Consider the following 25685-nt stretch of genomic DNA (forward strand, 5'->3'; position numbering starts at 1 on the left):
TCCGCATCAAGTTTTTTTCTCATCTCTATAACTCATCTGCATTCCTTTAACATTCTCGTTTTAAGCCTTCTATTCTTTTCTCAATGGCTCATTCTTCTAACATTTCTTTAGATCCATCCATGAGGCATTCTGCACCTCAACCTCCTGTCCCTTTTGCAGCTACCATTGGTGCCATGTTGCAGCAAGAAAATAATAATTTGGCTAATAACTCAAATTCTGATGCTATCTATGACTTGGTGAGTCTTGGGACTCGCTACTCTTCCTCTATTGTTGCTTTTTCCCAACGGCTACAAGCCAAAAATCATGAAGTTGAAAAGCTCAAAGAACAAATTGTTGTACTTCAACGAATTGTTCAAGAGTCTCACACAAGGGAAGGAATCATTCGGCAGAAGAATAAACAGTTGAAATCTTTATTAGATTCTTCATTCCGCTTGTTGGTTCAGATGAATAAGAATGACATGATATTGTATGAAGAGAATGAGCGTCTCAAACATGAGGCTAAGAATCTCAAGTTTATGTAAAAGTATTTAAAAAATCTATCTCTATTTTTATTGACCCTGGTCTATCTTTTAAGAGATATTCATAGCATGCATCATACCTATTTCTCTTCTGATCATACATAATCTATCTTCTGGTAAAGGTTTTGTGAAAATATCTGCTAACTGATCGTGTGTGTTTGTGAATTCTAGTACTATATCGCCTTTTTGCACATGATCTCGAAGAAAACGATATCTTATTTCAATATGCTTAGTTCTAGAATGTTGTATTGGGTTCTTTGAAAGATTTATAGCACTTGTATTATCACATTTAATTGGAATGTGATTATACATGAGTTTAAAATCTTCGAGTTGTTGCTTCATGTAGAGAACTTGAGCACAACAACTACCTGCAGCAACATATTTTGCCTCAGCAGTAGATAGTGCAACAGAATTTTATTTTTTACTAAACCAGGAAACTAGTGCATGACCTAAGAAATGGCATGCTCCACTAGTGCTTTTTCGATCTATTTTACAGCCAGCATAATCTGCATCTGTGTAGTTGATTAGATCGAAAGATGTGTGTGCTTAGGGTACCATAATCCTAGGTTAATTGTACCACTAAGATATCTAAAAATGTGCTTAATTGCAATTAAATGTGATTCTTTTGGAGATGATTGAAAGCGTGCACACAAGCACTCACTAAACATAATATCTGGTCTACTGACTGTTAAATATAATAACTACCAATCATACCTCGATATATCTTTGAATCAACTGGCTTACCAGATTCATCTTATCAAGTTTAATTGATGGACTCATTGGTGTTCCAATTTCCTTAGCACCTTCCATCCCAAACTTTTTCAATAATTCCTTAATATATTTTGATTTTTTTTTTTTTTAAGAAAGAGTCAGAGTCACATGTTCAAGAGTGACTCTTCCCCAAATTTATTTAAAAAAACCTCACTTATGGTGGAGGAAAAACCGAAACTACAACCTGACACTTAGGACTTACAAATAAATGAAGAGAAGACAACTAAAGCCCAAGCGTCCAAGAAATAAAACACCACTTCAACCCCAAGATCAATACAAAGAATAACCAGACCCAATCAATAAATTAAATACATAAAAGACAAAAAAAAAACCACCGTCCCATCTATACGAAAAGTTCCGTCACCAAGCTTCCATGAGAAGAATTAAATCCTCTTGAAGCTACTCACAACGCAAGCCATTTTGCGCAAACTCGGCAAGCCACTATTATCCAAGCGAAGAATTCCTCTAATTCCTGCAGGTAAGGCAGAGCTTTCATTCCAAGTCTGATTCATTCCAGAAGCTCCCAACCTTGCAAAACCATTAGCCAACGAGTTACACTGCCTATAGACATGCCCGACTCTATAATTCAAGCCTTCACATAGCTGCATCAACTCTTCCCAATAATCTTCTAAATACCAAAGCCCACATCTTTTTTTCTTCATCCACTCAATCACAATCTTAGAGTCCATCTCAATGTCTATATTTTGAATGCCCAAAAATCTCACAATCCTCATGCCCTGAACCAAGCTCAAAAATTCAGCAACATTATTTGATTTATTTCCAGTAGCTATTGCAAAACCTGAAATTAACTTCCCTTTACAATCTCTAATAGCACCTCTTGCACCCGATGAACCTGGGTTCCCCAACGAACAGCCATCCACGTTTAGCTTGTGCCAACCTTCCTTCGGTTTCACCCATTTCAAAGGCAAATAAGATATATGTTTTTGCTTAACAGGTATATCAAACATAAACAATATCTCCTCATCTCGCTTAGATAAGCTGGAAGAAGCCTTCAGATTTTCCCCAAACAAACCCAGTCAATATTTAATCGAATTCCACACCGAAATTAACGACTCATGTTTTCCTTCCATTCTAGCCAAGCACCGTCGAGTCCATAGCTTCCATGTGATTATGCTAGGAAGAAGACCAATTAATTGACCTGGTTGAGTTGAAAATTTAGCACGTCTAAAACATATTTCTACTTTGTCTTTCCAGTTCCGGCCATCCAATTGAGGTATAGCAAGAGTAAGGCAACATTTGCTCCATACCCGCTCGGCAAAAGTCCCAAGTGCTAGTACATGACTCTGATCCTCATATCCCCCATTGTCACAGCAATCACATTTAGAAACCAACGGAACCCCTGCTCTATGAACCCGATCATCCACCGACAAACAATTATTATGTGCCTTCCACATTATTAGAGACATTTTTTTTGGGATTACAGGATGCCACAACCATTTATGCCAAGGCACTTTTGGGCCTCTAGACCTGATACATTCCCATGCAGAATGAGTGGAAAAATTCCCATGGGCATTCGGTAACCAAATAAGAGTGTCCTTCCCCTGCTTCACTCTACCCAATTCTTCTAAGATTTGTTCCGACTTTTCCATGCCAACTAATCGGTCAAACAGTTCCACATTCCATCCATTTCCAAGTTTACACTCTGCAATAGAAAGATTCGGAAATTCCCGAACTTCATGTTGTTCACTAAGAGGACCATCAGCTAACCATTTGTCATGCCAAAAGGAAATGTTACCTTCTTTCACCCTCCATTTGGAAAATTTTTTTACAGCAGCCATGTTATCCAAAAGCATCTTCCATAATTTCGATCCTTTAGATGAATCCACACAGGAGATATGATTATTACCGACATATTTAGCAACCAAAAATTTCGACCAAACTGATTTTCCTTGAAGCAAATTCCAAACTAATTTCATATGAAGTGATCTCTGCACCTCAAGCAAATTTCTGAGCCCAATACCACCCTCTGAAACTGGTTTACACAGCTCATCCCAAGCCCTCCATTTTTTTTAGGCTTGCCATCTCTAACACCCCAAAAGAAAGTACACATTAGTCTCTTCAATTTATCCAATACTACTTTCGGAATATGTAAAATAGAAAGGCTATGGATAGGAATGCTTTGCAAAACATGCTTTAAAAGCAATAGCCGAGAGCCATTTGAGAGTAATTGGGCCTTCCAACCCTCTATGTGATCTCTTACTTTTTTAATCAAGCCTTCAAAGTGTGCCACCAAAAGTCTTCCCGAAACAATGGGAACACCCAAATAATTAAACGGAAATCCTCCTTCAGTAAATCCGGTAATTCTCAAAATCATTCTACGCCGAGATAAAGACATTTGTTTTGAAAAAAGGATCGAAGATTTGCTTTTATTTACCTCTTGACCCGACCATTCTCCATAAACCTTAAGAATCTTAGTGATATTCTTAATCGAGGTTTTTCCACCGTTAGCAAAAATAACTATATCATCTGCATAAAGAAGGTGAGATATAATAGGAGCCCCCCTTGGGTGATAAAAAGGAGCAATTTTCCCTGACTCAACCTGTTGCTTTAACATCCTAGAAAGGATTTCCTCCACAAGAATAAATAAATAAGGAGATAGTGGATCACCCTGTCTCAACCCTCTACCACCCTTAAAGAAGCCTTTAGGAACTCCATTCATTACCACTGAGTACCACGGTGAAGAAATACATTGTCGAATAATATTGCAAACTGGATCTGAGAAACCCAGGGAGCATAACACATGTAACAGAAAATCCCAGTCAATACTATCATATGCTTTAGCCATATCAATCTTCATCACAACATTACCCCCCCCCCCCCCCCGAGAAGTCTTGTTTAAAGCATGCATCATTTCTTGAGTCAAACTAATATTTTCAAAAATACTACGGCCCTGAATAAAGGCTCCTTGCTCTGGCGAAATAATTTTGGCTAAAATTGGAGTCATACGATTAACCAAAATCTTAGAACAAACCTTATAAAAAACCGAGCATAAGCTAATAGGTCGGAATTTATCAAAGCTATCAGGGCTCGAAACTTTCGGAATTAGCACAAGGAAAGAGGCCGAATAAAATCTAGGAAGGATAGCACCACTGAAAAAATCAACCACCGTTTCAACAACCTCCTTGGAGATAATATGCCAACATGACCGATAAAAGCCCGAACCAAACCCATCTGGACCCGGACTGCTATCTATTGGAATGGAGAAAATAGCATCTTTCACTTCCTGTTCTGAAGGCAGTTGGCATAACTCTTCATTATTACTGTCAGACACTAGCTTTTGAACCAAACCATCCAAATTCGGCAATACACCTCTCGGCCTATTCTCCAAAAATTTTTGAAAGTGGGACACAGCTCCATTATGCACCTGTTCTGGAGTGGTAATAAAGGATCCATCTTGCATTTTCATCTCCCTTACTTGCCTATAATTCCTCCTACTAACTACTCTGAAGAACCCAGCATTAGCTTCACCTTTTGGTAGCCAATGTTGCTTTGCATGTTGCGACAACCTTTGTTCCTCTCTATCCATCCAAGTTTTAAGCTCCAATTGAGAAACAAAGAGATCATGTTCCTCATCCGCAGAATAATTCCGCTGAAGATTTTTTTCAATTTCCTCAATGCGCAACTCCAATCTCGCAATATTGGCTTCTGTCCTCCCAAAAATTTGCTTATTCCAAATAAAAAAGAGTAGATTTTAAAGATTTAAGTTTCACAACAAGTCTGGATAAGGGTGAACCCAACACTTCTCTTTCCCGAACCTTTGAGACACAATCAAAAAAATGCTCGTGAGTAGTCCACATTTGCTGAAATTTAAAAGAGGGAAACCCATAAGGTTCCTCCTTGCCAACCAAAGAGAATAACATAGGAGCATGATCGGATGATGTTCGAGGAAGATATTTGACATGAGCTTCATGAAACTGATTACAACCCGAAGCATTAAAGAAGATGTGATCTAGACGAGCCCAACTACGTGTGTAATTAGAATGGCCATTACACCACGACAGAGAAGGCCCACTAAATGGCATTTCCATAATCCCACAAATATCGATAGTATGATTAAATTCTTCCATGGCCATAGCATTTCGAGGTCTGCACCCACGTCGTTCATAATCATATCTAATGATATTAAAATCTCCAACAACAATCCAGGGCAAGTTATTCGTATTAGTGTCTTCTAAAGCACTCCATAACCTTCGACGTTCTTGATAATTGCATTTAGCAGATACCAAAGTAACGTAAATTGTTTTCAGATTATCCACCATACTAACCGTAATAAATTGATCTCCCATATCCTGCACTACGAGATTGGTTTCTTGTGTCGACATCAACCACAATTTTCCACCAACAACCTCATTAGAAATACAATCATCAAACTTAAGACGATTTCGCCAAACCTGAATTTTATTATTTGAACTCATAGGCTCTGCAAGCATAAGAACTTTCGGCTTCAACTTCCCAATCAATTTCTTTAACCTATTTCTCGACGTACCTAGACCCCTTATATTCCAATATAAATAAGAATTCATCATAAATCAAGTCTTGAGGGTTTGCTTTTCACCCTAGAGGATCCCCTTATTTTAACTGCCTTTTTCCTGTTAATCTCTGTCTCTACATGCAAATCTGATTCTGAAAGACATCCCTTTCCTCTTGCCAAATGTTGTAAGGATTCCTCTATTTCCGACTCAGAGCAAATTTGAATTTCTCCTTCTTCTCTTTCAAGAGAAGAATTTGGCACGAATTCATTCACAACATTCAAGTCCGATCGGATCTCCTCATTGCATTCCCCAATAATCATATCAAGCTTTTCCAAATTTACTTCCCCAAGGAAGACCTCCGAAACCAAGGCAGGATTTTGAACAGCTTCAACCTCTTCCCTGATGGTGGAAATTGTGTTATTTAATTTTGGATCCTCATCTGATTTTTCTGTTTGCATGGGCTGATCATCAGCGTTTATGTTCTGCACAGCCTGTTCATCAGTCTTCTTATTTTCCATGACTTGGAGCTCAACTCCATCAATAACTTCCACTCCCTCAGTAAACCCATTAACTTCATCAACCTGAATTTTTTTCAATTCTTTGGATTCCTCGGCAATCACCATAGTTTCCGCCGATCGGCTAGTTTCTCCCTTTTGAAAAATCACAATACTCTGCTCCTGAATTGTCTCCTTTTCTTCTGAGTTTTTTACCTGAGATTTACGTACCCACTCTTTTTCTGCCTTCCCACCATCATTTTTATGATCACCAGCCTTCTTCTTCTTTTGATCACTCCACTTACAAGTCTTAGCATTATGGCCTTGCATATGGCATTTCATGCAGTATGCGGGTAGCGTCTCATAAATGATTTCCTGTAGAAAACTGTTTGGTTGTCGTGGAATACCAATCCAGATTGCCGCTAATGGCTATTTGGATACATCCATTTCAACACAAATTCGAGCCCCTTCAGTCGGAGTTGCACATTTTGTAGGATTATCTCGTTTCAGGTACTGTCCAATCGGAGCGGTGATGTTACGCAAATAAGAGTCCTGATAATAATTCGGTGGAAGTCCTGGCAATGAGATCCAGACAGGAACTTTTACAGGTTCTTTGTCTTCCTGAAATTCGGTAGTCCAATGAAAAACATGATAAATTGCACCATCAATATCTGTCGCCTCCCTCGTCAAGGCTTTGATAAAATCTTCCTCAGATGACATTCTGATAAAAACATTTCGAGGCTTCAGCATCGACGAAACAACCGACTGTTTAGATAGACCCCATCTAGAGCGGATAAATACTCTAATAGAGTCAAGCGAAGGCCTTTGTCTCAGAAACTTAAGAACAATCGAGAATCTGAAAGGGAGCACCGAGTTCTCAATTTCTTCCTTTGAAAATAAAATACAAACTTCACCATCTACAATTTTCGGACCACGAAAAGGAACCACCACCTCTGGAATAGGTTGTGGAGAATCAAGCAACAAATCTGCAAAGGTTCTTTTCTGGGAAGCAACCACCAGAGCGGCCTGGGGGCCCTCGGCGGCTGCCATGCACACCCTAAAAAAAATCGCCTAACCAATCGCCCACAAATCGCCTAAAAACAGACTTTCGAAAAATTCGGAAGGCAAAATCTGTTACTTTATATATATTTTGATTGATTGATGAATGTTTCACTTTTTTACTTGCTTAATTTGCAATCCGAGAAAGAAAGTAAGTTCTCCCATTATACTCATCTCAAATTATTCTTGTATAGTTTTAGCAAAAACTTGACACATATTTTCATTAGTAGCACCCAATATTATATCATCAACATAAATCTGAATCAAAAGAATATCATCATTTTCATATTTAATGAAAAGAGTTGTGTCGATTTTTCCTCTTGAAAAACTTTTTTCAATCAAGAAACCACTGAGTCTCTCGTACCAAGCTCTAGGAGCTTGTTTGAGTCCATATAGTGCTTTTGTGAGTTTGAAAACATGATTTGGGGAAATATGATTTTCAAAACCTGGAGGTTGCTCAACATATACCTCTTCATTTATAAAATCATTTAAGAAAGCACTTTTAACATCCATTTGAAAAAGTTTGAAATCTTTATAACAAGCATATGCAAGTAGCATTCGAATAGCTTCTAATCTTGCGACTGGTGCATATGTCTCATCATAATCGATTCATTCTTCTTGATTAAAACATTGGGCTACAAGTCGAGTTTTATTTCTAGTAATGATTCCGGACTCATCTTTCTTGTTTCTAAAAACCAATTTTGTTCTAATAATAGTATGATTTTTGGATCTAGGAATAAGTGTCCAAACATCATTTCTTTCAAATTGATTCAACTCTTATTGCATAACCAGAATCCAAGATTTATCAAGAAGTGCTTCATCAATATTTTTGGGTTCAATCTGAGATAGAAAAGCAATATGATTGCAAATATTTCTAAAAGATGATCGAGTACTTACACCTCGTGAAGGTTCTCCCAAAATTTGTTCCACTGGATGATCTTTCACAAATTTTCATTGTTTGGTTGCATCTTGTATTAAATTTTGATGATCTTTCCTGATGGCTCCATGTTGAACTTCCTCTATTGTGTTCTCTTTGTTGAGATTGAGACTTTCCGTGTTATTTATACCTCTTGTTTCTTCATCAATAGATTTCTTGGAGAGTGGAGAATTAGATTCATCAAATACTATATGCATAGATTCTTGTACAGTCAAAGTCTTTTTATTGAATACTCTATAAGCTTTACTATTAGTAGAATACCCGAGAAAGATACCTTCATCAAATTTTGCATCAAACTTGCCTAAATTATTCCTGTCATTCAAAATAAAACATTTGCATCCAAATACATGAAAGTAACTAATGTTGGGCGTTTTCTCATTCCAAAGCTCATAGGGGGTTTTATCTAATTTAGACTTTAGCATAACTCTATTTATAACATAACATGCAGTACTTACCGCTTTGGCTCAAAAATAACTAGGCAAGTTGTTCTCATCGAACATTGTTCTTGCCATCTCTTGAAGAGATCTATTTTTCCTCTTTACTACCCCATTTTGTTGAGGAGTTCGAGGAGCAGAAAAATTATGTACAAAACCATTTTCATCACAAAATGTTTCAATATTTTTATTAACAAACTCTTTTCCCTTATCACTTCGGATACTTGAAATAGTATAGCCCTTTTCATTTGAATTCTCTTACATAATTTGGTAAAGGCATTATGTGCCTCATCTTTATGAGCAAGAAAGATGACTCAAGTATATCTAGAGAAATCATCAACAATAACAAATGCATAATATTTTCCTCCTAGACTTGCAACTCTATTTGGTCCAAAAATATCCATGTGTATCAGTTGTAATGGTCTAGTAGTGGAAATATGTTTCTTAGTTTTAAAAGAAGTTTTTGTTTGTTTACCAAATTGGCATGCATCACAAATTTTGTCTTTAAGAAAATTTGTTTTTGGTAAACCTCTTACAAGATCATTTTTTGAAAGTTTGGAAATAAGTTCCATGTTGGCATAACCTAATCTTCTATGCCATAGCCAACTAGTTTCATTTTGAACTGAAAAGCAAATAGTATCTTGTGAGGTAATTTCTTCAAAATTGATTGTATAAACATTATTGCTTCTAAAAGTAATAAAACAAATATTACAATCATGATCATTTAAAATAATGCACTTATCCATTTTGAAAGTAATTGTAAATCCTTTATCACATAATTGACTTATGCTCAAAAAATTATATTTTAGACCTTCAACGAGTAGAACATCTTCAATTATAAGAGAAGATTCATTACCAATTTTACCTATTCCCACGATCTTCCCTTTCGAGTTGTCTCCAAATGTCACATATCCTTCTTCTTTAGATCTAAGATCAAAGAATTTAGTCTTGTCTCCTGTCATCTGTCTTAAACATCCACTATCTAAAAACCATTTGTTTTTGCTTGTGGATGACTTCATGCATACCTATAAATGATTTTTCTTGGTACCCAAGTTCTTTGGGTCCTTTATTTATTAGTATTAGAAGAAACAAGAATTTTAGGTACCCATATAGCCCTAATAGTCATTGTATGATTTCTTCTAATAGGACAAATATGATAATTATGACCATTTCTATTACAGAAATTGCAAATAACATGTGACATATATGAAGAACTTGAATGATTATAATATCTTTTTTTGACAAAATTATTTTTATGAAAAGAATTTTGAATATTGGTCTTTGATGTAGAAGGATTATTAAATAAATTTTTATAAGGTTTGTATTTTTTTTTGGCATATATCCCAAGCCTGCCTTGTCAAAAACACATCTTTGACTACCAAGAAGTTTTTCAAAATTTCTTTTTCTATTCGTAAATTTTCAGCAATATTTTTTAAATTGGTTTTCTTCTTATTTAATTCAAGATTTTCATCTTTCAAAATGATACTTTCTTTTTTTAAAATATCAATTTTGTTTGTTAAAGAAGAATTTTTCTTTTTCAAAACAGTATACTTGATACCCAATTTTTCAAATTCCTCATATACCTCTTCTAAAATATTTTACAATTCTTCATATGAAAGATCTTCAATATTATCAAGATTTGTTACCTCAATGTCATATTTAGCCATAAGACAAAGATTTGCTGATTTTCCATTGCTTGCTTCACTATCTGAGCTACTTGAATCGTCATCCCATGTAGCTTTCATTGCTTTCTTGCCCTTGTTTCAATCTTTCTTTAGCAAAGGATAATCTGGCTTGATATGACCAGGCTTATTGCATTTATAACAAATTAAAGTATCATTTTTACCTGAATCTTTCTTGGAAAACTTTTTGAAGGATTTCCTTGGAGGAGTTTTATTTTTCTTTAAGAACCTCTGAATTCTTCTTGTTATCATCGCAACTTCTTCATCTTTGTCTTCATTTTCCTCATCTTCATCACTTTCACTTTCATGAGGAACAGCTTTAAGTGCCAAGCTCTTCTTTGACTTTCCTTCTTCTTCTCCTCTTCTCAATATGTACTCATGGGTGATAAGTGATCCGATGAGTTCATTCACTTCGAGCTTCTTGAGGTCTCTAGCTTCAAGAATCGCTGTCAGTTTTGATTCCCAGCGTTTTGGTAGAGAGTTGAGAATTTTTCTTATTATCCCCACTTTGGAATAAATTTTGCCAAGAGCTGTCAAGCTGTTTATGATGTTAGTAAAACGAGTGTGCATACTACAAATAGATTCATCATCATTCATCTTAAACATTTCATATTCATGAGTAAGAATATAAATTTTTGATTCCTTGACTTGCGAAGTTCCTTCATAAGTAACTTTCAAGTTATCTCAAATTTCTTTTGCCATAGCAAAAGTCATTATTCTATTAAACTCATTTCCATTGAGAGCATTAAATAATAAATTCATAGCAGTTAAATTCAAAGTATAAAGTCTATCGTCTTCACGATCAAACTCTTCTTCTTCCTTTTTGACCTTTACAACATCAACCACTTTTGTTGGAATATAAGGTCCATTTACAATGCATTTCCAGATTTTTCGACCTTGAGCCTGAATGACTATTCTCATTCTAACTTTCCAGAATGAGTAATTATCTCCACAAAAGAGTCGAGCCCGACTGCTAGATTGACCTTCACCAAATGAAGCTGCAATGTTAGCCATAAGATCTTAACTCAAAAGATAGTTAATCTTATAATAGAACTCTTAGCTCTGATACCAATTGTTGCCCAGATGACTAATACAAAAGGGGGGGTGAATTGAGTTGTATTAAAAAAATAATAATTATAAATCAAATATACAATATAAAATATAAACAAAATAAAAAAATAGCAATAAATATAAAGAGTAAGGGTAAGAGAGAAGCAAACTCAGTATGTTAATGAGGTTCGGCCCCACTGCCTACGTCCTCGCCTCAAGCTACCCCTTGAGGATTCCCAAATTCACTATTCAACCTCCTTTAGGTGGAGATATAAACCTATTATACCTTTGAACAACACCGCTACAAAGGATCCGTGTAGAACACCCTCTACACTTGCAATCACCTTACACGTGGTGATTCAACTATTTCCTGTGTAGAACACTTTTTACACGCACAAGGGTTATACACACTCTTTTACTGATACAAGAGCTGACAGTGGGTAGGTTATCAGAAAACACTCCTCAATGAGTGAAATAAGAACAATACAGCGCAAACTATATCTCTCAAAATGAACAAGAATTAAGACTCAATGCTTAGAGAAGAGAGAATGAAAGTTTTGAATGAATGTTATATGCTCTTGGTGTTGTAAATGTGAAGCTCTCAAATGATCTATTTATAGGCATATGAGACTTCATATTCAAATTTAAAAAGATTCACATGTCAAAAATAACATCATTCACTTTTTCAAAAAATTCAAATAAAAGGTTCTTCTTTTTCAATTGTCAAAGACAACATCATTCATTTTTCAAAAATTTCAAACCTAATCTTTTACTTTTGGCATATGAGAAAATGAGCACACTTTACTTTTCAAAAAATTCAAACCTAATTTTTTACTTTTTGCATATGACAAAAGGAGCGCACTTTACTTTTCAAAAAATTCAAACCTAATCTTTTACTTTTTGCATATGTCAAAAAAAGCATCAATCACTTTTGAAAATATTCAAATAAAACATGCATATGTGAAAGATGACAATCAATCATCTTTAATATTTTCAAAATTTAACCCTTTAATCAAGGTATGCACATGTGAAAGATGACAATCAATCATCTTTCAAAATTTTCAAATTTAATTTTCAAAATATTCATGCACATATGAAAAATGTATTTTAATGCTTTATGATAAAATATTAATTTTGAGCCTTAATCTTAATTTCAAATTTTTAAGAGATTTACAACATTACTCTATGACTTTAATGTGAACTTGTTCCCTTCTTGCTCATGCTTGTTTCCTTGATGTGCTTGACTCCATTGCGTAGACAACTTGAGATTGAGACTCTTTTATTCTTTGAATTCATTTGTTATCATCAAAATCCATGTGTAGATATATAATTATACAAAACTTGAAATCTTAGGTTCAACAGAGAGAATGAATAGATAGTAATAGGGTTGCAACCCGATCAATCCGAGCTGGGTTTGGGCCCGATCCGATCCCACCCATCAACAAGAAACAATCATCCGACACTGACCATTTCGGATCGGGTCAACCGGACATTTCCCCCAAAATGCCCATCAGATGTTGTTTCTCTCCTCTGGTGGCAACTCTGTTACTAGCAGGTGGATCGTGTTCATTGAAGGTAGCAGTGCCAGAAGTGGCTTCCAATGTTGGACTAACCATTGCAGTGACGTCTACGGTCGTTATGGCCGCCACTGTCTTCTACTCTCGTTAGTGAAAAGGGAAACCCCAAGAAACCAGAATCCGAGCCCTAAAGAAATGAGAAAGAATCAGACCCAATTTCGTATTCAGCTTCAAAATATGGAAGAATTAGATAGATAGATAAATGCTTACAGACAAGAAACACTTTATGAGAGCCATGCCGCCATGGGCAGATGAAGACGATATTGAAGAAGAAGGAGAAGAAACCATGGAGGCAGAGAGAGATTTTTTCTTTGTTTGATTCTCAATTACAGTTGATGAACACACTGATGACGAGGATACCCATCTGCCATTTGATTTTCTTGCATAACAGGAGCGCCTAACAGGAGTAATTGTCTCTTCGTCTTCATGTCCATGCTAGCTCTGAGCTTCACTTGAAAAGGTGAGGTTTCAGAGAATGGGGATGGGAGGCGATGGTGATGACGAAGAGAATGGTCTACACCCACGCTTCTTTGTGCGAAAACATGTTGCTATACCTGTCCGTCTCTGCAGACACGAAGGAGGCCGCCATCTTTGATCTCTTCCTCGTAGAAATGAGAAGATGACTTTAGGCGGATTGGGAGGGTTGAAATCGGCATTTCACGGGTTCGACCTGAACATTAGTTTAAATCGTATTTAGCAGCCAAGTCGGGTCGGGCCATTCGGATGGATCGGATCTGTGGTTTTTTTGCACAGCCCTAGATAGTAAAGATGTAGATGGTTTTGAGAAGGTGAGTGTCTTTAATTATTGTTTTCTGTTAATGAAAGAAATTTCTTGACCATCTTTAATTATTATACATTTACGCTTGTTGATGTGTATATTCATAAACAGTTTATAATATTTGTTGGCATAAAGAATAAGTTGTTTAAAAAAAAAACAGACCAATAAGAGATCTTGAACTTCCGGGGCATGAAGCATCAAGAAGCATACCTTCAGTAGAGGGAAGCGGCAGTGGTTGGGGGGGGGGAGTGGCGCAGCTCAATATAAATTGAAGTCTAAGACAAAATTTAAATTAGTCATTTGTAATTATAATATAATAAAATATAAATTATTATATGGAATATTTTTAAAATTTTCAATAAAATGAAATTTTATTTAAAATCTTTAAATAATTTTTTTTGAGTTCATATTTAATACAACAATTTAAAATAAGATCTCAATGTAAATTTTGTACCTCAATTTAGCAAGATCTAAAAATATTATTTAAATATAAATAATTCATTGTATTAAATATTAAATTTAGTATTATGAGACTTGCACACTTTGAAAAATATAAAATTTATTTGAAATTTTATTTAATAAAATGATTTTTATTTTTTATTTTTTAAAAAATTAAAAAAATACTTTATTTTTAATTTTGGAGGCTTTAGCTAGGTGGGCCTAGGCAATGGCCTCACCATTGAGCTGGCCCTGAGAGATGCTGGCAGCACTAGCGGCGGTTGCCATGATTCCTCAGTGTCAAGGTCGTAGAAAAGGGCTATCTTGAATCTTAAATCACAACTGGGTGCTGGCATAGAATGCAAGTGGGGAATCACGACAAAAGATCCTGTTGTCGACAAGAGGCTGCCACATTGAATCTGGTAGTGTGGCAGTCCGAGTGGACAAGGACCCCTATGAAATGGGGGAAAGGGGGCCAAGACAAAACAGTTTACTCACCCGCCGATCACTCTCCCCATAGATTCTTTACTTCCTTCTTCCCCTGCTTCGTCTGGATATAATTTAATTTGACATCGGAAATGACACGGCCACACCCAACCACCACTCTTCCTCCTTCGCAATATCGTCGTAGTTGGTGGCTACAAAACACGAATTAAGAGCCTCCTTCAGATTGAGACAAGACTTTTAACAAGTCTGGATTGTTGAATTGATATATTTATGATATGACTCCTGCAGAATGTTTCCTCTCTACATGAAAGGGAAATCGCGTTGACTTTGTTGATATTTTCAGGAAATTGTAAAACCCGTTATCGACCTCTGTGTTGGAATTTGAATACATGGAGGACAGAAGGCCAACGAGGTTCGCCCTGAAAGTTGACAGAGTATGAGAGAAAACAAGTATTGTTGTATTTCATTTGATAATAAAACAGAGATGTACGGGGCTCAATTTATAGAGATACAAGAGGAATCTTTCCTAAGCATATTTACAGACAGTTAGTGTGCACTGCCAAAAATACAATGCAATATGCACAGCACATTATATTCCTCCGCCAAACGGTTACAACAAATGCCAGAGTGCACACACCAAGCTTCCTAATTAATTCCTAAAGGTTCTAGATCAGTTGTTGCTGCGTTGGATGTTTGCCATTTAATTTGTGATTTGGAATCCAACGTGGATGGCTCAATAAAAGTACTCATGTTGCTGGCGTAGTTAAAGTTTGATAACAATGCTAAGCCGTGGTAGCAACAGGTACGGAGAAGAAAAGTATTTTCCAACACATATTGGTTGTTCCCATCTCTAGTCTACAAATTGAAAGATTCCAATGAAGGAACAGTTTAAACTCATATATATATGTGATTCCCGTAGTTTTTAAGGAGAATAGGAAGGATGTACTGGCGTTGCTTCTCTGTAATTTTGAAAATTCATGATACTTAAAATTCAGAGTCTTAAAAGAATTCAAGCACTGAAGTCCAGGATGCTGAAATCTCGAGTCTGTAAATTAGATTAAAAGATGGTCTTGGAGTATATATGCACTAGCTAGCACAACACGCGTAATGTCATGATTAACAAATTAATGTAATTCTGCTCGGCGTCAAAAGCACCCACTGTATGTCTGTTTGAAGCACGAAGCAAGCAAAAATATATAGCGTGCTTTGATGTCAAAAAATGGTAAATTAATATAAAAAATCTAATTAAATTAATATAAAAAATCTAATTTAAATACCCTCACAAGTATGTAATGTCCATATTGTATGTCTCTTCACTCTAAAATTTGAACCTTCTAATCTCTGAATTTTTCACCATTTATCAAAATTATTCTATTTGTCGTTACATTAATGTCAATAAACCACTAGAAACGTCTTGTCAGCTCCAATAATCATTCGAAATGTGTAATTTGACATGCTTTATATGGAATTTTAAGAAAAACTAACAAATTTCTTAATTAAAAAATTTACTAGAAAAAGAAAATTAAGAAAATTATCACAAAAATTAGACAAACAAAAAATAAGGGAAAAAAATGACCTTCCTTGATCGGGGGAGAGAATTAATCACAACATTTAATGCAGGGAAACTTTAAAGTTTAATCACGTCTAAACATTTGGGATGAAGAAAATGACACCATATATATTTTTGCTGCCTAACTACACACCAATGCACCATCTTCATTTATAGAGATGTTGCTTAAGAAATTGAAAAACAGGGGGTGGGGGATGGGAATCTTGAACCTGTAGAATTGCATTCCCACTAGCTTCCATTAAAGTTAGCGACCATCTAGCTCAGATATTGAAGCTTCATTTATTGAGGCTTGGACAATGCAACTTCCACGCCTATTTGGTGTTGTTACCCCAACACCGTTCTTTGATTGGGACGACACATCTGATCTAGTGTTGTGCATAAGAAATGCAGGTCTTGAGGGTACTGGTAGAGTAATAGAGTGGCTATTAAACATGAGGACGACTGTAGCCATGGTTGGTCTGACAGCCACATTTTCTTGAACACATAATAATCCAATGTGGATGCATCTCATTGTTTGACTTGTTGACCTGGCCTTTAATGTGGCATCTACAGTATTTGAGGTTGTCCCCTCCCTCCAATTTTTCCATACCTGCATGATGGTTACATTGGGAGACACCACAATAAGCAGAACATTCATTTATTTTTTCAACATCATAGGACTTAACCATCTTGTCGGACTTTGAGATAAAAAGGAAATGCATATAAAAAAGAGAAAAATTTTGCACTTACATAACTTAGAAGGCCGCCAGCTTCATTCTCTCCCTCAAAACTAGAGTTAATATTTTTACCACTCACTATCTCCAGAACTAACACGCCAAAACTAAACACATCAGATTTTACTGAAAATTGTCTGCACATTACATATTCTGGAGGCATGTATCCGCTGCAGGTGAAAATTATGAGAAATATTAGTTTGATTTGAATGACGTCATAGCTCTTGGTACTTGTACTTTTTTATGAACTTAATTGCATCTTCTTTATTGAAGATGGTATAAAAGACCTCCCATGTTGTTTGTTTCTTTCGCACAAACTGTAGGCTCTACTTGTATATAGCATGCTACATCTTAGTTACTAGCTATAGATTATGTGGATATACTTACTAGGTCCCCACAATTCTGCTCGTTTTGCCTTGGGTTTGATCTGATACAAATAATCTTGCCATGCCGAAATCTAAAATCTTTGGATTCATATTTGCATCTAACAAGATGTTGCTAGCCTGTAGATCACGGTGAATAATACGAAGTCGCGAATCTTCATGGAGGTAAAGAAGACCTCGAGCGATGCCTTCTATAAGTTTGTGACGCATTTCCCAATTCAATAGTGCACTCTTGTTTGGATCTGCATCTTCATGCAAATGTACTGTGATCATGTTGAAGCAATATATGTGGAAGATAGGACAATTCCATTAAGATGTAATTACTATAAATAGAATTTGGGATTTGAGAGGAACGACAAACATACCAAATATGAACTTTTCAACGCTTGCATTAGGTACAAACTCATAAATTAGAAGTCTTTCCTTTCCTTCCAAACAAAATCCTAGGAGCCTTACCAAATTCCTATGTTGAAGAGTAGCCACTAACTTGACCTCATCCTTAAATTCTAGATCTCCTTGTTGAGAAGTCTTGGACAACCGCTCCACAGCTATTTCTTGTCTATTTGGAAGCTCACCCTGAAAGATATGAATATACCAAAATCTATCATATATATAACCTCAACATTCATGATATTAGATTTAACTAATTACGACAAGTAAAATGACATAATTTACGACTCGATTGGGTCTCATTACCTTGTAAACAATACCAAATCCACCTTTTCCAAGCTCGTTTGTATCAGAAAAGTTGTCCGTTGCAATTTTAATTGTCCCGATGTCAAATTGCAAGGAATCGGCACTACTAATTTCATCCACGCCTTGACGTAAGAACATGTTATACATCTGAATTAGATTCATGCATCGCGAGAATAAAGGTAATGCAATTTGCTATTTTCCTATAGCTATTGCAGTTCTTGATGAATTACTTTCCTTCCCTGTAGACACCAGAGTTATGCTTTTATCAAAATGAAACTAAAAATTCATTTAAAAGAGACTGATTTTGAATCAGATATCTGATGTTAGGTATAAATAAAATTGTATGATCGAGTTAGTTTTTTTCTTTTCCCAAATTCGACTAAAAGATATTAGCGATTTGCACGATCTGACTATAGACGAGAGAGGGTATTCACCCTTCATAGTTTTGACACCACCCTAGCTAATTTTTAAACTACCAATGCAAGTAGTTGAGGACCAAAAACAACTATGGATTCTTGCATTTCATTTCTCTAAGTACTTCGTATTATTATTGATGGTTTTAATTGAAATTAAATAAATGTAATTAATAATTGAGTTGGTGGGAAAAGAAGCTTAATTATTTAATTAATATTTTAACAATTTTCTCACTTTTTGATCAAAGTCTGATTTAATTTATTAATTCAATGTGTTGAATACTTATTGTTGAGGGAAAGTTGATTTGCATATTCTTGTAAAAATCTGTGTAAAATAATGTTGTAACAAGTGTTGAAGCAGTGTAACATGAAAATGATTGAAGTGTGCTCAACATGGGTCAAGCAGAGCTCAAAACAGAGTTTGCTCGAATATTGCTTAAGCGAGATCCATCCAAAGTGGGTTGCTTGACTGGCGCTCGACGTGGGCGAGCAACACCCATCCAAAGTGGGTCACTCAACTGGTGCTCGACGTGGAGCTCGAGCGAGACCCATCTAGAGTGGGTTGCTCGATGTGGCGCTCGAGCGACTTCTGAAGGACAGCATGCGCTCGACTCTCGCTCGACACTCGCTTGAGCCAATATTCAAGACAACTTAAAATTTAGGGTTTTGAGCGCCCCTCTCACTTAGGACTATAAATAGAACAGCTCACTTGTGTTCTTTGGTGTGGAGAATCAGAGCAAAAACCCTAAGTGCTTCCAAGAGCTTTTTAGATCAACCTCAACCCCACATGGTTGATTCTCTCTTGGATAAACACATCTCCACCACACCACACTCAAGATCAAACTTTATATCAGTCCATTGAAGTGGACGTGTTCATTGGCAGGAAGAGTTTGGAGCTGCTGTTGATGTAGAGATCGAGAGGTTCTCGTGGGAAGCTATTGAAAGGTCGAAGTTCCCACATTACATCCATGTAGAGATCGAGTGGGTCACTCATAGTGTTGCAAGCCAAGTTTAGCTACCACAAAAGTTTTGTGAGTGTCTCTAAATTGGTTGCAATGAACTAAAGTTTCTATAGTGGATTTGAGGTTGTGTATTACACTTGGAGTGGTTTTAGATTTTGAAGATGTTCTTCAAATGAGTTTTTATTTCATGATCAAAATCACTGTGTTGATTATTTGTGTTATTTGATTTTTTTTAATAACTGTATGTTTGACTAATTTTGAAAAGATTATCAAAATTAGATTACACCTATTCACCCCCCTTTAGGTGTAGTGATTGGCAGAACCACAGCTTTTTCACTTACTTTAAATAATAATGTTAAATATAGGTTTAAGGTGTTCATGTTTCGTGCAAATCCTATATATATATATATATATATATAATTATTTGCAGTTCCCATTTGTGTAGGTCATTTATTAAATGAGAAAAAATATCATTTTATGAGAAATATTTTTGTAATTTTAAAAATAAAATTATCTAGATTTACATTGCAGTCCCCAAATAGAGACGGTACATAGCATTGCTAAAAAAAAAAAAAAAGACTAATTACCCTTAAAAAAGAGATTTTTTCATTTGAGACTTGCAAAAGCGATGAATTATATGATTTTATATATATTCTAAAAATATATATATGGACCACACGACATCTCTGCATACCAGAGGCACTTTATAAGAGATCACTTCAGGGATTTATTTCCTAACGCATTTAGAGGGTACAGACTTGAATGGTTGTTTCAACATTTCAGCTGGGTAGACGCCGAGACGGCACCGCTCAGGGGACCATTCGTTTGCGAGTGCATGGACGTCACCCAGAAATATGCCTCTCTCTCTTTGTGGAATAAGGTTCATTTAGACAAGAAATACAGTGTTGCATAAAGACAGCTCATTTCGGGAGGTGAATATGGTAGTTAAAGATATATATATATATACACCTACTATTACAAGAAAGATTGTCTAATCGCCTATCGAAATTCTAATTTAGATGTAATATTCTTCTCTCAAAATCCCTTTTACGGTCCATAAATGATAAAACGTTGGCACAGTAGGATTTATATACCTTGTAGAACCAAAACAGAACTAAAAGGTCGCTTACCATACGTACGTACCATGTGTGGGTGGAAGCAGTTGTGGTGGTTTGGGGGAGGGGGGGTGGAACTGGCTGCGCTATAGGAGGTGGCGGAGGCGACGGAGGTGGTGACTCAGCTGTAGGGTTATAGAAACTGTATATCTCGTACCTTAAATCACAACTGGGTGTTACGAATTTTCCTCCCACCTTTAGGCCATTACAACAATATGACATATATCCAACCAACTGCTCCAGGCAGCTGGTGCAGTCCAGCGAGTTCCAATCAGGAGTACACTCCAAAAGCGCATAGATTGTTTTGGAAGTCTGGGGTTGCCTCACTTCCCAGAGCGAACTTGCGAGTAGAATTTCCAAGTGCGGCGCTTTTTCTTAGCCTATCTAGCAGGGGTCTTAGCACATTTTTGAACCCATCTATGTCGGATGCGTTTCGTACGTTATAAAAACAAACATAGGCTGCGTTTCCATAACGCCAAATATAGATCTGTTTGAGTATCGTACAGAACATTTATCGGGCCAGTTGATTGCCTCCTTCTGGTTGGGGCAAGACTGTAAGAGATATTGACTTGTCGAATTTATACAACTACGACACACATCCAGCGTAACGTCTCCTCTACAAAATGCAATCGCGTTCACTTTGTCGGCATTTTCTCCGGCGGTGAAATTATAAAATCCGTAATCGATCTTCGTGTTGGAAGACATGAAGGCCAACGAGGTTTTCCCTGTAGGTACTGTTGCTAGTGTAGTTACCAGTTTCATAACAGTACCACTGAGCCGTGGGAGTAACAAAATGGAAGAGAACGATGCCGAGCAATAAAAGTCGATTTGAATAACACATGATCTTCGTTGTTCCTCTCTCTTTGGCCTGCAAATCAAGGAACCAATATGATTAAGTTTTATGGAGAATAGGAAGGATGGACTTGCGCTGTACGTTAAAGATACCACCAATCTGGAAATTTGTGTTGCTTCTGTATTTGTAACTGTTGGAGTATTGCATCACATATTGATAATATGGAGTTAAAATCCAAAGTAGAAAAGGCTAAAATAGTCAATACAATATAGTTAGTTAAATCTGTTATTTTGCTATAAATAGAGTACCATATCAGACTTGTAATGTACTTCTTTTCATTAATAAAATTTCGTATTCTCTTCTTTTTCTCTGTTTTTCAAGTTCCTCCCTCACTTGATCGAGTTCTTATCATGGTATCAGATTAGAAATTCCGCACTTTTCTCTTCTGGGATTCGATCCACCTTCTTTCTTCTCTTTTCATTACACTTTGTTCTCTGCATTACAGATTCCTCAAGAATTTGTAGTGATTTTTCTTCTCTGCATTACAGATTTCTCAAGAATTTGTAGTGATTTTTCTGCATTACAAACTCCAAGATTGTGCTTCTTGATCTTTCTTGAAATGGGTTCTGAAACTTCTGTTGATTCTGTCCCAAACATAAATCCATCAGACCTTTCATCAAGTCCATACTATCTGCATCCTAGTGATAACCCTGGTGCCCTTCTTGTCTCAGAGATCTTTACTGGAGATAACTATGTTGCTTGGAGCAGATCCATTACCATTGCTTTATCTGTCAAGAACAAAGTGGCATTCATCGATGGTTCAATTCGACCTCCACATTTTTCTGAATCTGTTCTTCACACAGCTTGGTTAAGGGCAAATAACTTGGTACTTTCTTGGCTTATAAACTCCATTTCCAAAGATATTCGAAACAGTTTGCTATATGTAAATTCATCTCTTGATCTTTGGAATGAATTGAAGACTAGATACTTAAGAAGTGATGGACCAAGGGTTTTTCACCTTGAAAAATCTTTGAGTTGCATCAACCAAGGTTCTTCATCTGTCACTGAGTATTTCAGTGCTTTTAAAACATTATGGGATGAATATGTAAGTTTTCGTCCTTTTCCAACATGTACTTGTGGAAAAATGGCAAGTTGTACATGTGATCTCTTCTCTTTTTTACTACAAAGGCAACAATCAGACTATGTTCTGAAGTTTCTGGTTGGTTTAAATGATTCTTTTGCATCCATAAGAAGTCAGTTACTTCTTTCAATACCATTACCACCTATGGCCAAGGTCTTTTGTTTATTACTCCAAGAAGAGAGCCAAAGACAGCTAACCAACTCAGTTTCTACTGAAACTCATGCATTGATGGTTAAACAGTCGACTTCTGCAGCAAATCAGTACAGATTTTCCAAAGAAAAATCCAAGAAGTCCATTCTTCATTGTACACATTGTGGATACAATGGACACACAGTGGATAAGTGCTTCCAGCTTCATGGATACCCTCCTGGGTGGACTGGACCGAAAGGAAAGAGAATTCATTCTGCTGCTCATGATGCTGCAATTACAACTAATGATGTCTGTAAACAAAACAGTAATGAGTCTCACATGGTTTCTTTGACTTCTGAAGATTTCAATAAGCTGCTAGCTATTTCCAATTCCTCTCAGTCATCTCAGTCATCTCAAATCCCCTCAAACACCTAGAATCTATCATCTTGCAACCTTGTTACTTCCTCTCAATTTTCTGGTAATTCTTCTTGCAATTTAGTTTCTACCATTGCAAAATCTAAATGTTCTTGGATATTAGACACTGGTGCAACAGATCACATGATCTTTTCACCCTCATTCTATTGCTTTCCTCCCAAACAAATAAATATATCTGTCAATTTACCAAATGGACAAGTTATACCAGCAACACACATAGGAACAATTTGCATTTCTACCAATCTTTTCTTGCAAAATGTCTTATGTGTACCATTCTTTATCTTTAACCTTTTGTCTATTTCTAAGCTAACCAAAGATTCTAATATTTCTTTGTCTTTCTTTCGTACTCATTGCCTTTTACAGGACCAATCAATGAAGAAGATGATTGGGATTGCATTTGAGAAACAAGGCTTATATTACTTCAATTCTGCCTCTGAAACTTCTAAAGCTAATCCACCTCATTTTTCTGCTACATCTCAAAAATCATTGGACTTATGGCATTACAGATTAGGCCATGTATCTCTCTCTAGAGTTTCTTCTCTTAAACATCTTGATCCTTCTATCTCTATGGATTGTAAAAATGTATGTGATATCTGTCCATTAGCAAAGCAAAGAAAACTATCATTTCCTGTATCACATAGCAAATCTAATAAAATGTTTGATTTGATTCACTGTGACATATGGGGTCCTTTTGGGGTCCTTTTGGAACCATTTCTTATTCAGGTTATAAATATTTTTTTAACAATTGTTGATGATTTTACACGTTGTACTTGGGTTTATATGCTTAAAACAAAATCTGAAGTTCCATTCCTACTTAAAGGTTTCTGCAAAATGATTAAAACACAGTTTGATGTTGCTGTCAAAATAATAAGATCAGACAATGGACCCGAGTTCCTAATAACAGATTTTTATCATGAAAATGGAATTTTACACCAAAGAAGTTGTGTAGAAACCCCACAGCAAAATGGCCTAGTAGAAAGAAAACATCAACACTTGCTTAGTACAGCTAGGGCTTTAATGTTTCAAGCAAATATTCCATTATCTTTTTGGAGTGACTGTGTTCTCACAGCAGCTCATATTATTAATAGGATCCACATTCCTCTTCTTAAAAACAAAACTCCCTATGAAATGCTCTTTAATAAAACACCAAAACTTACTCATCTAAAAATATTTGGTTGTCTTTGCTTTGCTTCAACACTTCAACATCACAGACAAAAATTTGATCCTAGAGCTGTCTCGTGCATATTTCTTGGGTATCCCTCTAATATAAAAGGCTACAAAATAATGGATCTCCATACTAAGAAAGTTTTCATCTCTAGAAATGTTATATTTCATGAAAACATTCTTCCTTTTACAACTATACCATCTGATCCTCAAAATCACACATTTCTATTTCCTCCATCAGAAAATTCATACAGTTATGATACTTTCCATAGTAATCCAGTTGCTAATCCACCTGTATTATCAATTTCACAGATAAATCATCCACATATTAATGATGACCATAATGATGATCATCAATATTCTTCTATACCTCAGAACAATCATATTTCAAACAATTCTCCACAACTCAGAAAATCCACTCGACTTAGACAAGCACCTCATTTTCTGCAGGATTATTATTGTAATCAAGTTTCTTCAAATGCAGCTCCTTCAATTTCTTCTACTGATGGTTCTAAACAAGGTAATTTCTACTCTATCTCTCCTTTCCTTTCTGCAAATAGACTTTCATCATCTCATAAAGCCTTCCTTGCTTCTATCACAACTTCATTAGAGCCCAAAACATATTAACAGGCTGCTCAATTTCCAGAATGGCAAAAAGCTATGCAAAATGAACTTAATGCTTTAGAATTAAACAAAACATGGGAGCTTGTTACTTTACCTAAAAATAAACAGACCATTGGTTGTAAATGGGTGTTTAGAATCAAATACAAAGCTGATGGAACTATAGAGAGACATAAGGCAAGATTAGTGGCAAAAGGTTACACTCAACAAGAAGGTCTAGATTTCTTTGACACCTTCTCACCTGTTGCTAAGATTACTTCTATTAGACTTCTACTTGCTGTTGTTGCAATTAAGAACTGGCATATTCATCAGTTAGATGTGAACAATGCGTTTTTACATGGTGAACTACATGAAGAGGTGATAACTTGCAAAAATTTCATATTGCAGATTTTACAAGTTCGCTCGAGTGGAGGCTTTTGGCCGCTCGAGTGAATTCAGGCAGATTCAAATGCTCGACTGCCGCTCGACAGGGAGCTCGAGTGGGTTGCTGAAAAACAAAGATCGCTCGAGCGGAGACATTGGCCGCTCGAGCGAAATCAGGCAGAGTCGAACGCTCGATGTGCGCTCGATAGGACGCTCGAGCGAAATTAGGCAGAGTCGAATGCTCGACGCGCGCTCGACACGCCGCTCGAGCGAACATCGTATTTTGACAGATTTTAGGTTTTCCGCCGTGACACCATATAAAAGCAATTTTTCACTCTAGGGCCGCGAGTTTTGACTGGAGAACACTTCTTGGGAGAGAAAAATATAGCTAGAGGGATTCAAATCATCTATTTTTGGAGAGGGAATTCCAATTATTGCACGTACATTGGAATCATACACGAGCACGGACGAGAGAAAAGCGTTGAATCGTTCCCTTGAGCTTTTGACGA

At 36.3% G+C, this 25685-nt stretch overlaps 3 protein-coding genes and 1 pseudogene across 5 annotated transcripts; all 4 read right to left on the reverse strand.

Moving 5' to 3' along the window:
* Positions 1 to 6705: 6705 nt before the first annotated feature.
* LOC122276746 lies at positions 6706 to 7326 on the reverse strand. The gene has a single exon (XM_043086657.1). The coding sequence runs from the start codon at positions 7324 to 7326 to the stop codon at positions 6706 to 6708; it is 621 nt and encodes a 206-aa protein (XP_042942591.1).
* An 8974-nt stretch (positions 7327 to 16300) lies between these two features.
* Positions 16301 to 18241, reverse strand: LOC122275236 (cysteine-rich receptor-like protein kinase 29). 3 transcript variants are annotated; one of them, XM_043084220.1, is made up of 4 exons: positions 17801 to 18241; positions 17349 to 17586; positions 16978 to 17131; positions 16301 to 16837 (listed from the first exon to the last, which is right to left on the reverse strand). In XM_043084220.1, exons 2-4 carry the CDS (start codon positions 17552 to 17554, stop codon positions 16493 to 16495), a joined length of 705 nt encoding a protein of 234 aa, XP_042940154.1. In that variant the 5' UTR covers positions 17555 to 17586; positions 17801 to 18241; the 3' UTR covers positions 16301 to 16492. The 3 variants fall into 3 exon arrangements, with proteins under 3 accessions (XP_042940154.1, XP_042940152.1, XP_042940151.1); XM_043084218.1 differs by having other exon boundaries at positions 17710 to 18241; XM_043084217.1 differs by lacking the exon at positions 17801 to 18241 and having other exon boundaries at positions 17349 to 17703.
* Positions 17654 to 18202, reverse strand: LOC122276747 (putative receptor-like protein kinase At4g00960). Its single transcript, XM_043086658.1, has 2 exons — positions 18041 to 18202; positions 17654 to 17920 (listed from the first exon to the last, which is right to left on the reverse strand). The coding sequence occupies exons 1-2, from the start codon at positions 18200 to 18202 to the stop codon at positions 17654 to 17656; spliced, it is 429 nt and encodes a 142-aa protein (XP_042942592.1).
* A 2184-nt stretch (positions 18242 to 20425) lies between the features above and the next one.
* Positions 20426 to 21500, reverse strand: LOC122276748 (annotated as a pseudogene).
* Between the last annotated feature and the right edge of the window lie 4185 nt (positions 21501 to 25685).

Source organism: Carya illinoinensis, chromosome 9, assembly GCF_018687715.1.
Source record: "Carya illinoinensis cultivar Pawnee chromosome 9, C.illinoinensisPawnee_v1, whole genome shotgun sequence".
NCBI classification, from domain to species: domain Eukaryota; kingdom Viridiplantae; phylum Streptophyta; class Magnoliopsida; order Fagales; family Juglandaceae; genus Carya; species Carya illinoinensis.

Excerpts from the sequence above, each read along its gene's own strand:
- LOC122276746 (XM_043086657.1), bottom strand. The coding sequence starts at position 7,326 with ATGGCAGCCGCCGAGGGCCCCCAGGCCGCTCTGGTGGTTGCTTCCCAG.
- LOC122275236 (XM_043084217.1), bottom strand. The coding sequence starts at position 17,617 with ATGATCACAGTACATTTGCATGAAGATGCAGATCCAAACAAGAGTGCA. Across the intron at positions 17,132-17,348 it reads AGCAGAATTGTGGGGACCTA|CGGATACATGCCTCCAGAAT; the intron begins GTAAGTATATCC and ends TTTCACCTGCAG. Across the intron at positions 16,838-16,977 it reads CTGGCGGCCTTCTAAGTTAT|GTATGGAAAAATTGGAGGGA; the intron begins GTAAGTGCAAAA and ends ACCATCATGCAG.
- LOC122276747 (XM_043086658.1), bottom strand. The coding sequence starts at position 18,202 with ATGAATCTAATTCAGATGTATAACATGTTCTTACGTCAAGGCGTGGAT. Across the intron at positions 17,921-18,040 it reads GATTTGGTATTGTTTACAAG|GGTGAGCTTCCAAATAGACA; the intron begins GTAATGAGACCC and ends CATATCTTTCAG.